General features: G+C 39.4%; 2 protein-coding genes across 2 annotated transcripts; one reads left to right on the top strand and one right to left on the bottom strand.

Annotated features, from left to right (window-relative positions):
- Positions 1–756: 756 nt before the first annotated feature.
- Positions 757–11,916, top strand: LOC117831895 (myosin heavy chain, fast skeletal muscle). The gene is made up of 39 exons (XM_034710790.1): positions 757–960; positions 1,156–1,299; positions 1,391–1,547; positions 1,641–1,668; positions 1,758–1,863; positions 1,946–2,038; positions 2,127–2,190; positions 2,294–2,392; positions 2,475–2,578; positions 2,664–2,802; positions 3,272–3,390; positions 3,481–3,630; positions 3,706–3,876; positions 3,967–4,273; positions 4,445–4,521; positions 4,611–4,698; positions 4,780–4,897; positions 5,009–5,132; positions 5,213–5,349; positions 5,445–5,700; positions 5,868–6,110; positions 6,222–6,398; positions 6,514–6,659; positions 6,752–6,842; positions 6,942–7,331; positions 7,425–7,551; positions 7,818–7,936; positions 8,294–8,490; positions 8,581–8,764; positions 8,858–9,023; positions 9,122–9,246; positions 9,365–9,673; positions 9,769–9,972; positions 10,056–10,181; positions 10,299–10,469; positions 10,560–10,664; positions 11,213–11,308; positions 11,402–11,533; positions 11,807–11,916. Exons 1-39 carry the CDS (start codon positions 757–759, stop codon positions 11,825–11,827), a joined length of 5,814 nt encoding a protein of 1,937 aa, XP_034566681.1. The 3' UTR covers positions 11,828–11,916.
- Positions 11,917–12,263: 347 nt separating this feature from the next.
- On the bottom strand, positions 12,264–14,844 carry LOC117831909. Its single transcript, XM_034710809.1, has 7 exons — positions 14,777–14,844; positions 14,480–14,626; positions 14,094–14,247; positions 13,851–14,002; positions 13,255–13,434; positions 12,989–13,027; positions 12,264–12,878 (listed from the first exon to the last, which is right to left on the bottom strand). Exons 1-7 carry the CDS (start codon positions 14,816–14,818, stop codon positions 12,429–12,431), a joined length of 1,164 nt encoding a protein of 387 aa, XP_034566700.1. The 5' UTR covers positions 14,819–14,844; the 3' UTR covers positions 12,264–12,428.
- Between the last annotated feature and the right edge of the window lie 2,010 nt (positions 14,845–16,854).

Genomic DNA, 16,854 nt, shown 5'->3' with positions numbered 1-16,854 from the left:
ATTGCAACAACATGACAAGAATGCATGACCAAACTAAGCAGGGCACACCTACTGAAGAGACAGTCCTTCCACTATAAAAGAGACTGCATGGAAGTCTTTCAATAACTGGTAGGCTTCCAACTCAGGTGAGTGTATCAACTTTGATTTATTAATATCGTTTAAGTAATTGATTTACTATGCAGTTGTAACATTTAGGACCTGTATACCTCTTTGGTATGGCCTGTATGCATCTCTTCTTTTACAACTTCCTATGTGTTGCTGTAGGTATTGTATGGGGTTTTAGATATGAAAGTATCCACACTATCTTTAACAGGAGTTCTTGTAATTAAACATTTTTCCGCCAAATTAAAACATAAATTGGGCACAATGAAATATAATGAAATTAACAGTTCTATCCATCAATTATTATTTCCACTCTTTGCCCTTTATGTATCTCTTCCTGGTGGACTGAACATAATGTGGTACAAGGAAATAGTCAATTATATGCATTTCTTTTATTGTATTATATATTTTTTCTATAAGATTATGGATCAATGCTTTATAATTTATTAACAGGATCGAAAGAACAGACCTGACTGTATACCATCTTCTGTTGGGACCAGTGGGGGTAAATTAATGCTCATCTCATGCAATAACCACAAGTTCAAAACACATCTCATTTACCTCTCAACAGCATATTTACAGTTGACATAACAAAAAACTTAGAAATCTTGTTTGTCATGACCTCTCTTTTTTCCAGAAACTTAAGGTGCCATCATGAGCACGGACGCAGAGATGGAGGCCTATGGCCCTGCAGCCATATACCTCCGGAAACCGGAGAAGGAGAGGATTGAGGCACAGACCGCCCCATTTGATGCCAAAACAGCTTTCTTTGTGGTTGATCCTGAAGACATGTATGTCAAAGGGAAACTCGCTAAAAGAGAGGGTGGCAAAGCCACCGTTGATACATTTGGAGGAAAGGTAAGTGTAATAATAAGTCAAATAAATACCCTTATGAACTACATACTAACTGATCAATTGTCATGATAACTAAGGATAACTTGGTTATCTTACTCTGCAGGTACAGACATTTTTTAGTAAAGTTGGATATAAGAAAGTATAACTATCTTGATGATATCTTAATTGTATGTTTTTCGTTCTTGTATGTCTATTCAGACTCTCACTGTAAAAGAGGATGACATCCATCCAATGAACCCTCCCAAGTATGATAAAATTGAGGACATGGCCATGATGACTCACCTCAATGAGCCTGCTGTGCTGTATAACCTCAAAGAGCGTTTTGCATCGTGGATGATCTATGTAAGCTTAAATCTTCTAAGTAATTAAGTTTTCTTGTGCCTGTGAGGCACGTGCATCAGATCTGTAAATGTTACTGTCTTTTGTGCCACAGACCTACTCAGGGTTGTTCTGTGTCGTTGTGAATCCCTACAAGTGGCTTCCCGTGTACGATGCTCAGGTTATTAATGCATACAGAGGCAAGAAGAGAATTGAGGCTCCACCCCATATCTTCTCCATCTCTGACAATGCCTATCAGTTCATGCTCACTGGTATGATTTAAGTTACTAAAGGTTGATTTAAGCTGACCAGACCATCACATGTCATCACACAGTTTAAGTTGAGTTTGTATGCTTTTGTTTCAGACCGGGAGAACCAGTCTGTCCTTATCACGTGAGTATAACACATTTTGTTGATACAATTATTCTGAAACTACATGAGTAATTATCAAAGTAAGTAAAAACCACATCTTTTTTCCCAAGTGGAGAATCTGGTGCAGGAAAGACTGTCAACACCAAGCGTGTCATCCAGTACTTTGCAACAATTGCAGTGGTTGGATCTAAGAAAGCTGAGGCAGGAAAAATACAGGTAAACCTTGTGTCTGCTAAACATCTTCCCTACTTTTGAGTTTTGCTGAATGATCGTAATACAGTCTAATTCTTCTATGTAGGGTTCGCTGGAGGATCAAATCATTGCAGCTAACCCTCTTCTAGAGGCCTATGGTAATGCCAAGACTGTGAGGAATGACAACTCCTCTCGTTTTGTAAGTGTTCAAAGGGTCAAAGCATACGATATGATGTGACTACATAGCCACAATCATGCTTATAAAAACTTTAAACTCATATGTTTAGGGTAAATTCATCAGAATTCATTTCGGGACCACAGGCAAACTTTCTTCAGCTGATATTGAAACATGTAAGTCATTTCTGCATTTTGCTCCTTCACCTACGGTAGGTTAGAAAAGTTAAAGAGACATTTGTTGCCACATTGTGATGTTACCTTTATTTGTTGTGCCAAGATCTGCTGGAGAAGTCTCGTGTAACCTTCCAGTTGTCTGCTGAAAGGAGCTACCATATCTTCTACCAGCTGATGACAGGCCACAAGCCTGAGCTCCTGGGTAAAATACTACACAATACAAACAATATGTGAGATAAATAAGACAATTTTTTAACTTGTATATTTCCTGTAATTTCTTTCAGAGGCCCTTCTGATCACCACAAACCCCTATGACTACCATATGATCAGTCAGGGTGAAATCACTGTGAAGAGCATCAATGATATTGAGGAGTTCATGGCCACAGATGTAAGTTTTTAGTATTTTATACATTAACTGAAAATAAATGTCAAATAACTATTTTCTTTAAGGTTTGTCTTTGCATGAATTGCAGACTGCAATTGACATCTTGGGCTTCACCGGGGAGGAAAAGGTTGCCATTTACAAGCTTACTGGCGCTGTGATGCATCATGGGAACATGAAATTTAAGCAAAAGCAGCGTGAAGAGCAGGGTGAACCTGATGGCACTGAAGGTAAATGTATTAAAATTTATAAATGCAATAAGATAAAGTAAACAAAAGAGCACCTCACCTCAAAACTTTCAAGCATAGACTAACACCGCAAGAATGTTATTATAGCTTAATAACAGACCTCAAGTAGTGGGTAATAGTTGTTGAAAGCAAGTTAGAATTTCTTTGCTATAAAAATGGTCTTGCAGTTAGCCTGATGTTTAAATCTGTAAAGCAACATAAGATTGCTGATAGAGCAGTCAGGATAATAATTGCTCTCTGATAAAAATCAAAGAAGAAAATAGAAGAGGGAATGAACAGCAAATGAGCTATTATGAACTATTACTGGCAACAAACCTTTTCCTCACATTCTTAGCACCACTTTAAATGTATCTCATAATCTAATAGTTCACACTGTTGCTTTAATGTGTCAATAAATGTGAAACCCAATGCGTTTCTTTCTATAAATAGAAACATTTTGTCTTACATTCAGAGGCTGACAAAATTGCCTACCTCATGGGCCTGAACTCAGCTGACATGCTGAAGGCTCTGTGCTACCCAAGAGTCAAGGTCGGAAATGAGATGGTGACCAAAGGTCAGACCGTCCCACAGGTAATAAATAGACATGAATTAAAAATATAGGATAAGTACATTGATATGAATATTACTCTGAGAAGTATTGTCCCTTTTGCTTTTTTGTAGGTCAACAATGCTGTCAGCGCTCTGTGCAAGTCTGTCTATGAGAAGATGTTCTTGTGGATGGTCGTCCGTATCAATGAGATGCTGGACACAAAGCAGCCAAGACAGTTCTTCATTGGAGTCTTGGATATTGCTGGTTTTGAGATCTTTGATGTGAGTTGTTAAAAAATACCTGGGTAAAGTTCAATCCTTAATTGCCATGAAATTGAGTACCCTTTTGATCTATAGTACAACAGCTTGGAGCAACTCTGCATCAACTTCACCAATGAGAAACTGCAACAGTTTTTCAACCACCACATGTTCGTCCTGGAGCAAGAGGAGTACAAGAAAGAAGGCATTGATTGGGAGTTCATTGACTTTGGTATGGACTTGGCTGCCTGCATTGAGCTTATTGAGAAGGTACGCAAACAGGCTTGTCATATCTGAGTCTTTTTTTGGACAGTCTGCTCAGTTCTTGATTAATTTGAGTATTACAAATATTTCCTTCAGCCAATGGGCATTTTCTCCATCCTTGAAGAGGAGTGCATGTTCCCCAAGGCTACGGACACTTCTTTCAAGAACAAGCTGCACGACCAGCATCTTGGCAAGACCAAGGCCTTTGAAAAGCCAAAACCAGCAAAGGGCAAGGCTGAGGCTCACTTCTCCCTGGTTCACTATGCTGGTACAGTGGACTACAATATCACTGGCTGGCTGGACAAGAACAAGGACCCACTGAATGACTCAGTCGTTCAGCTCTATCAGAAGTCTGCAAACAAACTGCTTGTATTGTTGTATGCAACACATTCTTCATCAGACGGTAAGTCAGAAAAACTAGCATAAATCGTATTCATCTTAATAAAACAAAGGTCCGGATCAATGCCCATGGCTGTAGAAATATTATGCTACAAAATACTATACTACAAAATGCTTCATTCACAACTGTCAATGAGTCATCAGTAATTTACTTTCACTATGTTTTTCAAAACAGACGCCGCTGGTGGTGGTGGCAAAAAGGCTGGTAAGAAGAAGGGTGGCTCCTTCCAAACTGTGTCTGCTCTTTTCAGAGTACGTATTGTTTTACATGTTCGGGTAACAATTGCAAAATTTTATTTGAATGAATGTTGAAATGGAATATCTTTCATGCTGAACAACAGGAGAACTTGGGCAAGCTGATGACCAACTTGAGGAGCACTCACCCTCACTTTGTGCGATGCTTGATTCCAAATGAATCTAAGACTCCAGGTGAGAAGTGCATAAACAATTTTTGAGAGATACATGGTCGTTTTAAGAACATTTTAAGAAACATAAATTTGTAACTTTCAGGTCTTATGGAGAACTTCTTGGTCATCCACCAGCTGAGGTGTAACGGTGTGCTGGAAGGAATCAGGATCTGCAGAAAGGGCTTCCCCAGCAGAATCCTCTACGGTGACTTTAAGCAAAGGTAACTTTTCAGTAGAGCTACTATGGTGTTATAAACACATGGGGTTGAGGAGGTATGTAAATATCATAGACTGTATAAAAGACATATTAATAATGTACTTATGTCTTGCAGATACAAAGTATTGAATGCCAGTGTCATCCCTGAGGGACAGTTCATTGACAACAAGAAAGCTTCAGAGAAGCTGCTGGGCTCCATTGATGTGGACCACACTCAGTACAAGTTTGGACACACAAAGGTTTGTTTTCATGGACATGAATTTTGTAGTACTTGTGCTGTATATGTGTTAACTTGTGTTTGATTTATGAAACTGCATAGGTGTTCTTCAAAGCTGGTCTGCTGGGTACCCTGGAGGAGATGAGAGATGAGAAACTGGCTGCACTGGTGACCATGACTCAGGCTCTCTGCAGAGGATATCTCATGCGGAAAGAGTTTGTAAAGATGATGGAGAGAAGGTATGCTTCTCATTCAGTATACTTAATTGTTTCTAAAACTACTGGTGGATGTTCAAAATCCTTGTTAATTAATTCACCCCGTGATGTTTTATCAGAGATGCAATCTTCACCATCCAGTACAATGTCCGATCCTTCATGAATGTGAAAAACTGGCCATGGATGCACCTGTACTTCAAGATCAAGCCTCTTCTGAAGAGTGCTGAGACTGAGAAGGAGCTGCAGCAGATGAAAGAGAATTATGGCAAAATGCAATCAGACCTGACTACTGCCCAGGCCAAGAGGAAGGAACTTGAGGAAAAAATGGTTTCTCTGCTGCAGGAAAAGAATGACCTGCAACTACAAGTAGCATCTGTGAGTTAAATGAAGAAGCAAAAGCAGCATCATGATCTGTTTGCTGAAAACATTGCTATATGTTACATATCCTTCAATCTGAAGTTTATCTTTAAAAAGCAACTCTCAATCAATTCCTTGAAATACGTTTCAATGAAAATAAACTCATATATATGATCAAACTGTAGGAAGGCGAGAACCTCTCTGATGCTGAGGAAAGGTGTGAGGGGCTCATTAAAAGCAAGATCCAGCTTGAGGCCAAACTCAAAGAGACTACTGAGAGGCTGGAGGATGAGGAGGAAATGAATGCTGAGCTGACTGCCAAGAAGAGGAAACTGGAAGATGAATGCTCTGAGCTCAAGAAAGACATTGATGACTTGGAGCTCACCTTGGCTAAAGTGGAGAAGGAGAAACATGCCACAGAAAACAAGGTTTGTTGCAGAAAGTCTAAACATACAGTACATAAACTAAATTATGTTCAATCAGATTCAGATAGATTGTTGCCAACTAACATTCATATATGTTTTAAATGCAATTTTCAGGTGAAAAACCTGACAGAAGAGATGGCATCTCAAGATGAGTCCATTGCCAAGTTAACAAAGGAGAAGAAAGCCCTCCAAGAGAGTCACCAGCAAACCCTGGATGATCTCCAGGCAGAGGAGGACAAAGTCAACACTCTGACCAAGGCCAAGACTAAGCTGGAACAGCAAGTGGATGATGTAAGACAATAACTACTTTTGTGGTTTTACCCTTTAATGACATGAATGAATCTCGAAATTGATATTTGTCTTTTAACAACCCCTAATCAGATATAACAAACTTAAATTTTGACAGCTCGAGGGATCCCTGGAGCAAGAGAAGAAGCTCCGCATGGACCTTGAAAGAGCAAAGAGGAAGCTTGAGGGAGATCTGAAACTGGCCCAGGAATCCATTATGGATCTGGAAAATGACAAACAGCAATCTGACGAGAAACTTAAAAAGTGAGAAAAAATTATTAATTATCAACCCACTTTCACATGAAAATAAAAAAAAAGCACCAATACATAAATTCTTAATTTTTTATTGTATCAAGGAAAGACTTTGAGACCAGCCAGCTCCTCAGCAAGATTGAGGATGAACAGTCTCTTGGTGCTCAGCTCCAGAAGAAGATTAAAGAGCTCCAGGTACACATATGATTCACATAATTGAAAAACATTGTTTTTACAAACAAACATTACTTTCTGGATAAAAACGTTTCTTGATATTGCAATTATCAAATCTAGGCTCGTATTGAGGAGCTGGAGGAAGAGATTGAAGCTGAGAGGGCTGCTCGGGCTAAGGTGGAAAAGCAGAGGGCCGACCTCTCCAGGGAGCTTGAGGAGATCAGTGAGAGGCTTGAGGAAGCTGGTGGAGCAACAGCTGCTCAGATTGAGATGAATAAGAAGCGTGAGGCTGAGTTCCAGAAGCTGCGTCGTGATCTTGAAGAGTCCACCCTGCAGCATGAAGCCACTGCTGCAGCTCTGCGCAAGAAGCAGGCTGACAGTGTTGCAGAGCTGGGAGAGCAGATCGACAACCTCCAGCGTGTCAAGCAGAAGCTGGAGAAGGAGAAGAGCGAGTACAAGATGGAGATTGATGACCTCTCCAGCAACATGGAGTCTGTTGCTAAAGCCAAGGTATGCACTGTACTCAAAAAGAACTACAGAGTATTCATATCTAAGTTCAATGTTCTCTATATGAAAATAATTTCATTTAAATATCAACTACAGGCCAATCTGGAGAAAATGTGCCGAACACTTGAGGATCAATTGAGTGAAATCAAGTGCAAGAACGATGAGAATGTCCGCCAGCTAAATGACTTGAGTGCACAGAGGGCAAGACTGCAAACAGAGAACGGTGTGTAACCAGTTGTGTGAATGTTGTAATGTAGTAATAAATCTGAAGTGATGAATGTTTTCCATGTGTAAATGGATACATGCTAATTTGTATTGGTAAAGTCACTCTGCCAAGTTATGTGGTTCACATGTTGCATTAAGCAAAAATTGTATTACCTGATGTTTTGAATCTTGATAAATTCATTTTGATTTATTATAAATTGTTTTGGTACATGCATTGTGGGTGTAAAAGCCTTAGTCATCAAATAGTTACTGTTATTTTTCCAGGTGAGTCTGCTCGCCAGCTTGAGGAGAAGGATGCTCTCATTTCCCAGCTAACCAGGGGCAAGCAGGCTTACACTCAGCAGATTGAGGAGCTCAAGAGACATATCGAGGAGGAAGTGAAGGTACAGGGGCTTATATGTTTACTTTATACTATTTATACTATAACTTCAAAATTTTTAGTGCGAAAACTGAAATTTAGATTTTTATATTTATGTATAGAGTGTATCTCAGTGGTCAAAGTTCACTAATATGACAAATTAAGGTATTGCATTAAAGTATTGATATCTGAATTAGAGAAATCTAAAAACCAACATTTAAGTTCAAATGTTTTCATCCAAATTAGGTTAAAAAATATTTCTTTTATGATCAAAGTTGGAAAATTGGGAAATTTGTTGAAGAGATGTCCTGTGTTTTGTGTATTAAAATTTGTATGTTAATAAGTTGGGTTTAGACCATGTTTTATTGTAATGAATTTCTAGGCCAAGAATGCCCTCGCCCACGCTGTTCAGTCCGCCCGCCATGACTGTGATCTCCTCAGAGAGCAGTTTGAGGAGGAGCAGGAGGCCAAGGCTGAGCTGCAGCGAGGAATGTCAAAGGCCAATAGTGAGGTGGCTCAGTGGAGATCCAAATATGAGACTGATGCTATCCAGCGTACTGAGGAGCTAGAGGAGGCTAAGTATGTAAAACCTTTTAATCATTACACTTGGGAAAATATATTTTTTTCTATCAGTCCAATTAGGCACAAACAAATTATTCTGCATTGCAGGAAAAAGCTTGCCCAGCGTCTACAGGACGCAGAGGAATCCATTGAGGCGGTGAATTCCAAGTGTGCTTCTCTGGAGAAGACCAAGCAAAGGCTGCAGGGTGAGGTAGAGGACCTCATGATTGATGTGGAGAGAGCTAATGCTCTGGCTGCCAACCTTGACAAGAAGCAGAGGAACTTTGATAAGGTAGCTATAATGGAAAACATACCCAACACAAGTTAAGGGTAGTCACAAAAACAAATATGTCTATAACATTTTAATTTATCTGAATTATTTAAGGTCCTGGCAGAATGGAAGCAGAAGTATGAGGAGAGTCAGGCAGAGCTTGAAGGAGCCCAGAAGGAGGCTCGCTCTCTCAGCACTGAACTGTTCAAGATGAAGAACTCTTATGAGGAGGCTCTGGATCAGCTGGAGACCATGAAGAGAGAGAACAAGAACCTCCAGCGTATGTCAACTGCTTATCATATTGGTTTAGGGACAGTTTTACTAATCATGGTCATCAAAGAATTTATCTGTGATATCTTTCTTGTATTTAATCCGTAGAGGAGATCTCAGATCTAACTGAACAGATTGGGGAGACTGGAAAAAGCATCCATGAACTGGAAAAAAGCAAGAAGGCTGTAGAAAGTGAGAAGGCTGAAATTCAGACTGCCCTTGAAGAAGCAGAGGTATTTCACTGTCTATTTCAGTTTGCAGTGCTTCATCTAAAACCAAATAAATAAATAGTTTGAATACCAGAAGTTGTGTTGGTTCCACGCAATAACCAGCTGAGTTTTTTTTCTTAAGGGTACACTGGAGCATGAAGAGTCCAAGATTCTCCGTGTTCAGCTTGAGCTCAATCAGATCAAGAGTGAGGTTGACAGGAAGCTGGCAGAGAAAGATGAGGAGATGGAGCAGATCAAGAGGAACAGCCAGAGAGTGATTGACTCCATGCAGAGTACTCTGGATTCTGAGGTCAGGAGCAGGAATGATGCTCTGAGAATCAAGAAAAAGATGGAGGGAGACCTGAATGAGATGGAGATTCAGCTGAGTCATGCCAACAGGCAGGCTGCTGAGGCCCAGAAACAATTGAGGAATGTCCAGGGACAGCTCAAGGTAAGTTTTGTTTTGGTAAAGTAACCAAAAGTGAGAGAAAAAAATATTCTCAAGGAAGTAAGTGAGGATAAGCTCATTGTTATTTTTGTTGCCAGGATGCCCAATTGCACCTTGACGATGCTCTCAGAGGACAGGAAGACATGAAGGAGCAGGTTGCCATGGTGGATCGTAGAAATGGCCTCATGTTGGCTGAGATTGAGGAGCTGAGAGCTGCTCTGGAGCAGACAGAGAGAGGACGCAAAGTGGCTGAGCAGGAGTTGGTTGATGCCAGTGAGCGTGTCGGACTGCTTCACTCTCAGGTTTATATAAAAAAAACAAAAAACCTTACATTCAAAAATACCTTATACAGTCTTATGTGACATTGTTTTTCTTTATCATTTAGAACACCAGTCTTCTGAACACCAAGAAGAAGATGGAGTCTGACCTTGTCCAAGTTCAGGGTGAGGTGGATGATGCTGTTCAGGAAGCAAGAAATGCTGAGGAGAAAGCCAAAAAGGCAATCACTGATGTGAGTTTATGTTTAAGTCTTCTTTTTGTGTAAATTCCACCACACAAACAGACTTTTCAACACTTGACTCTTTATGACAAGACTTGAAATTATTATTCTGACCCACCAACATCTCAGGCTGCCATGATGGCTGAGGAGCTGAAGAAGGAGCAGGACACCAGTGCTCACCTGGAGAGGATGAAGAAGAACCTGGAGGTCACAGTCAAGGACCTGCAGCACCGTCTGGATGAGGCTGAGAACCTTGCCATGAAGGGTGGCAAGAAGCAGCTCCAGAAACTGGAGTCAAGGGTATATACCTAATATCAAAGTTTATTCAAAACTTCTTTAACTGTACTTAAATCCTTGAAAAAACTTTGATTATTTATCACAACATCACAGGTGCGTGAGCTGGAAGCTGAAGTTGAGGGTGAACAGAGACGTGGCACTGATGCTGTTAAAGGAGTCCGCAAATATGAGAGGAGAGTGAAGGAGCTGACCTACCAGGTAAATTTGATAACTCAGAAGGACCATAAGTTCATGTTGATTTTTAAATCTATACTTACTGCAAACTTGAAAGAACTTGTAATTAACTTCAGTTAAGGTTATTGTATATTTTAAAGCAAAATTATTTATGAGGGATTTTTTTTTTTCTTCACTCATCAGCTGTAATGTTCTTATGCAAATTACAGGGTCTGCTCAAACACAGTAGATTGAAGGTTTTTTTGTCTGGTCAGAGATCTACATTTTTGCAGGACAAATCAAGGCATTAATTGCAGAGGGTACAACAAGATTTATTATTACTGGTAATATAACCAAACAGTATCATGAGACTGTCAAACAGTAAATTGTCAGTCTCAGCTAAGTACATGTAAACGCTATAGGCTCAAATAAAGGTGCACTTTCATGTCGTAATATTTTCCATCAATTAGTTTTACTTTTCACAGAGTGTTTTAAACTGTGGTAACACACATTTAAAATCATACAGATACTTTTTCTGGTACTGCCTGATCCCACTTTGATACCCCATATGTGACAACTATTTGTCCTTACAGACTGAGGAGGACAAGAAAAATGTAAACAGACTTCAGGACCTGGTGGACAAGCTGCAACTCAAAGTCAAGGCTTACAAGAGACAGGCTGAGGAGGCTGTAAGTACAACAAAAGGACCAATCATCTGGCGCAGAATAGACATTACTATCAAAACTTTCTTGTGACTAAATGGTCTTATTTCCATCTCCCAGGAGGAGCAGGCCAACACTCACATGTCCAGGCTGAGGAAGGTTCAGCATGAGATGGAGGAAGCTCAGGAGCGTGCTGACATCGCCGAGTCCCAGATCAACAAGCTGAGAGCCAAGAGCCGTGATGTCGGAAAGGTAACTCTTACATTGTCTTTGACAGTGATATGTAGTAATTGTATTCCTATGTAATGACTTCTGAAATATGTGACTAGTGTCAGTGAGGAAAGGTGATGATGATAAAACCTCATCAGGCAGAGAGATCATCCAAAGTTTAACTCTAGTTTTGTTGTTCCTTGAAATCTTGAATTACTTTGTTCATCAATACATATTACAAAGTTACTAATTATTTGAACTATAACACCATTCTACAAATACTGCCTGATAGTAACAATTATCTCTCTCTCTCAGGGAAGTGACTCTGCTGAATGAACTATAAGATTCAGCTGCATATAACCAGGGTTCATACAATATGGGCCACTAATGTTCTTCTGTAAATCTTCAATAAATAGTAAAGTTTCTCTGGTGTTGTGCTCTTTTTTTCCTTCCTGTTTGTTTTCCTCTAATGAATACATTTACTTTGTTGACAGTTACATTAAACTGTATTAGAACAATGTGTGTAATGACATAACCAAACCAAAGCATGCTTTGTTTTACTTCTTGAATTTTAATTAAGGACAAATGTTTTACCACTTTTTCATCATATGCCTTTAGGCATAATGATTTGTTCAAACAGTATGTCCAATTTTTAATAAGGTTTAAATATTCAAGGAGATATATTAGATTTGAAGACGCAAAGCAATTAATTGGTATGCACCGCTTTGCTCAAAAGAACGTATACTATGTATATATATCCATTTTACTGGCAAAAAGAAGAACAAAATAAGGAGTAAACTTCAATTAGCATGGAAAAAAATGGCAGCCACAATTTCATAAGCAAAGAGTTATCAATTATTTTCATGTTTTCTTCTAACCCACACATTTCATGTCTTTTTTTAAGGACATAATTTATAATTTGTCATCATTAACACTTCTATCTTTTTTTGCCACCACTTTTTCCTTTGCCATGCTGTTCCTTTTCCTTCTTATTTCCAGTGTCTGCTTTTCTTTTGTGTCCTCCTTGTGCCATCCCCTTTTGCAGCTGAGCAATGTGAACCTTCTCAATCAGTGAAAACGAATCCTCGTCTCTACTTCTTTGATTGGACACAAGCATCTCATTTTCATGTCGAAATGAGGTATCAGGAGATGCTTTATTGGCTGCTCTTGGGTTAGGAGATGATGGTCTTGAGCGAGCTTTTCTGGGACTTGCAAGGCTTGGAGAGCAGGGCCTGGACATAACATCATCTTTTGGGATAAGGTTTAAGTTTAAGGACAGGGGTCTGCCAGGTGTTGGACTCAGTGGGATCACAATGTTATCTCCAGGAGCTCCCAGAGTGAGGAAGACTTCAGGGAATGTACTTGGTTGGATGATTTTCCTCTGTCCCTGTCATGTTTCAGGGTAAAAAATAACACATATTTAGTTACACATATTTTATCAGAATAACAACCTGAGGCAATGAGCTCACAATCTAGACAGGCTGCAGCATAGCTCACCAGCTGTGGTGTGAAGCTCATGGACACCTTCACTGTCACCTGTAAAGAAATATTTTTTTTTTGTACAAAAAATGTCAGCGAGTCTTGCTCAGCATCTTGATAACTAGTTCATTGCAGAACAGATCAAAGACTAGACTTATCATAGAAGGAAAACCCAGTTAGTACATTCTGGTAAATTCTTAAGTCCCCTGCAAATTGAATGTTGTTTTCCCCAGCAGTCACACTTTCTATGTGGTAAAAAATAGGGTTATTAGTGAACAAGTTACCTGAGCTGGGGAATTTAGCATCTGATATTCTGTCTCAGGGGTAAAGGAAGCAGATTTAGGAATGGCTCTAGGAGAGCCAGACTCAGCGGAAGCCATGTTGAGTTGAGAGGTAGATCTGTGATTGTCTTTCCGTGATGTTGTTGGTGTACTCTCAGCCACAGTGATACGTGGTAGAGAAGTCTTGTAAAGGAAAAATGAAAAACAAGGCAATTGACTTCTCAAGTATTCACCCATAGTAGATCCAATTTACAAAATCAATTTGTATTGTAAAACTATTTTGAATAAATAGATATTGCTATTCACATACAAAGGTTGGTAAAAATTACACATAATGTAGAATTGAAAACCACATCTGAGCTTGGAGCTATTGAGGAGCTTCATAAACTATTCAACTCATCTATTTCCAGGAGAAACCTGTCGGTCAAGTATGACATTTCTGCTATCAATAGCTCTTAAATTACAGTATTGTAGACAGAGCAATGTCATACTGACAATGAAAGCGTGTGACAATGAAATAACCAGGGCCTTACTATGGCAGCATTTGACAATATAATTTATGTCTGAACAACATACTGTTTGAATTTTAAGCAACTTACTGTGATTTCAGCCTTTTTGTTTCTAACATTTTCTTTTCCTTCAGAGTTTCGACCTATCCCTGGCAGGTTAGGAAGAGTAACACGCTGATCGTCTAGCCGCCGTGCCTGACTGGAGGAAATGATCTTGAAGAATGCATCAGCTTCTCCACCTGCTATGGAGAGTCAGCAGTTATTTCTGTGAAGTTTCAGAGACAGAGAACACATAGTTGACCTTATGTGCTGTGTGTGTGTGTGTTTTCTAACCTGATGGCATGTTATTTAAAGCACTTCCATTGTTTGTGGGTGTAGAGGGTGTACTTCTGCTGGGTTGCAGAGAGCAACGCTGCTCGTCCATACGTCCTCTTTGTGCATGACTCATTATTTTAAGAAAATTATCCTGTTCAGCTGGAGAAGCCTCCTTTAAAAAATTGAGAGAGAAAAGCAAGTGTAACAATTCACAAGCAACTTAAGCAAACAGAAAACACATCTCAAAATAATTAGGGGTGGGGGAACTCAAACAGGTTTTCTTGAAAGAGCGCTGAAGATGAGCTGCACAATGTTTAATGTCTTACTTAAGACTGAATGACAGGACAGAAGAATAATTGGCCTAACTACAGTATAAATTTTGTATACACAGCATGAAGTCTCACCTGCGGCTTGCTAATGTTGAAGGAGGCAGACCTCTGGGTAGGTTTATCATTTGGGTGTGTAGGATTATCTTTGTGTTGAGTGGAAGGGGTACCCAGATTCTGGAAGATTTGGGGTGCAGAACATCGCTGCTCATCCATTCTGGAGCCCTGTGGGACAGGATTAATTTCTGTTAAGTTTGATAAAGGCAGTTTCTAATGTTTAACATTTTTATGTTAAAAATGTGTAAGGGAACAAAAAGACAAAAAATTGTCAATGACTTTTCACAGTGGTCTTTTCAAGCTGTGTTTTGGGCCAACCTGGACTTTGGAGACCATGTAGCACAAGCGGTTTGCGTCCATCTCTACAGCGGTAGATTTTGATTTGGTAGCTCCATTCTGAATCCCGGGTAAAGATGGAAGAACTGCTCGTTGGTCATCAAGTCGTCGGCCTTGAGAGTTGGCCAGAAGGCTGAAAAACTTCTCAGAACCAGGACCTGTAAATGTGAAAAAGACATATTATTTTCATGATCAAATAAGTAAACAGTTATGAAATACTTCCACAAGAGAGCAGTTCAATTATCAAAAAATAAAAAATAAAAAAGGACAGGAAGACAAGTTTTAATTCTAACCTTTGGGCACAGTGCTCTCATTAGACTTGGGTTTGGACTGGGGACTAACATTTAAGACACATCGCTGCTCATCCATGCGACCACGTTGGGAATGGCTCATGAGATTCAAAAAACCTTCCTGTTCAGATGGATTTAAGACCTAGACGGGCAAATTAAGATCATTACATACATAGTCTGTAATATGAATTACATAAATAAACAAATAGACAATCAGATTGTAGATCTTGTGGCTTTGAAATATTATAATAAAAAAAAAAAACCATGACTCCATCACCTACCTGTCTTTGAGATGATATATCTTTATTCTTTGGTCGTTCTATGTCTGAGCTGGGGCTGAAGGAGGCTGATCGTGGGGGGGCAAGACCAGGCGAGGTATCATCCTTTTTTGTTATTTGAGGTAGAGAGCATCTTTGGTCATCCATCCTTGAACCCTGGAAGTGCAATAACCCAGTTTTCTTCTGTCTGTTTTTTATAAGAACGTACACTTTACCTTCACATTACATTTGTCGAATGATTAACTCACATTAAAATTAGATTATAAACAGTGAAACTTAGAGAACCCAACTTTCAAGTGGTTAAAAATTTTTTTAGAAATTAAATGTCAATACATTCTGCAAGAAACTGTAATATTTATAATATTAAAGTGTCCATGAAAACAGTTGCACTATACGTCTCAATTATTGTTGAAAGCTTTTACAAACTGTTTTTTACAGTTTTTAGAAGTATCTTACAATTAAAATTATATTTGCAATGTATTTATGGCTATATACTTCATAAACATTGAAAGTCTAGAGTGATAGCATGTCTGTCTCTGTAACAATATCAAACATTTTGTTCTCTGAAAAGAAAAGGGCTTACCTGAACCTTAGAGACCATGTAACACAAGTAGCTTGAATCCCGCCCAGCATTAGGTGTATCTTTTTCAGTCTGTAATGCTGGTAATGATGGGAGAGAAGCTCGCTGGTCGTCAAGCCGGCGGCTCTGGGTGTTTGCCAAGAGGTTGAAGAGCATTTCAGGATCTGAGCATGGGAAAGAAAATGCTTCACAAACTAACCTTGTACAGTGAAAATGTTAAGTGGCAATTTCAACACATTTTTGAGAGTCTTTACAGTAACATATATTTGTTTATACAGCAAGTGTGAATGATCACTTGAGTTTAATTTACCAGCAGCCTTTCTGTCTGTGTGTTTAGGTGTACAGGGAGCACTCTTGCTAGGATCCAAGGAGCAGCGCTGGTCATCCATGCGAGTACGCTGGCTATTGCTAATCAAACTCATAAACTTATCCTCTTCAGAAGACCCACCCTATCAGAAAGTATATCATAGATTTGAATACATGAGGATTAATACATTTCAATAACACATAGTAAAACAAGTGAGTGGAAAAAAAGAACTTAAATCACCACAGTGACGCAGAAGAACAAATCAGACCTGGGATGAAGTTGACTGATCACACTGAGAGGGAACATGTAATTGGTTGTCTGGTGTAAGCAGAAGCCTCCTAGTTCTATCTGGAGTACTCTCTGTCACGGAGATCTGAGGTGCAGAGATGTGATGGTTTTCACTTCCAACTTCCTGAGAAAACAAGTCACATTTGTTATAGACTTCAGTTATTTATTCATCAAACAACCTGAGCAGGTTCATGCACTCTGCCCCTTAAAACTGAGTTCCCATGAGGCTCTATTCTGGCTCTATTCTCTGCAATTGTGTAGGGTGTGCAATGCCTACAACAAACTATTGACACAATTCTCCACAGCAGCAAATCAGT

Source organism: Notolabrus celidotus, chromosome 20 (assembly GCF_009762535.1).
Source record: "Notolabrus celidotus isolate fNotCel1 chromosome 20, fNotCel1.pri, whole genome shotgun sequence".
Lineage (NCBI taxonomy): Eukaryota > Metazoa > Chordata > Actinopteri > Labriformes > Labridae > Notolabrus > Notolabrus celidotus.
Note: the sequence above shows the minus strand (reverse complement) of the source record. Positions and strands in the feature narration are given on the sequence as shown.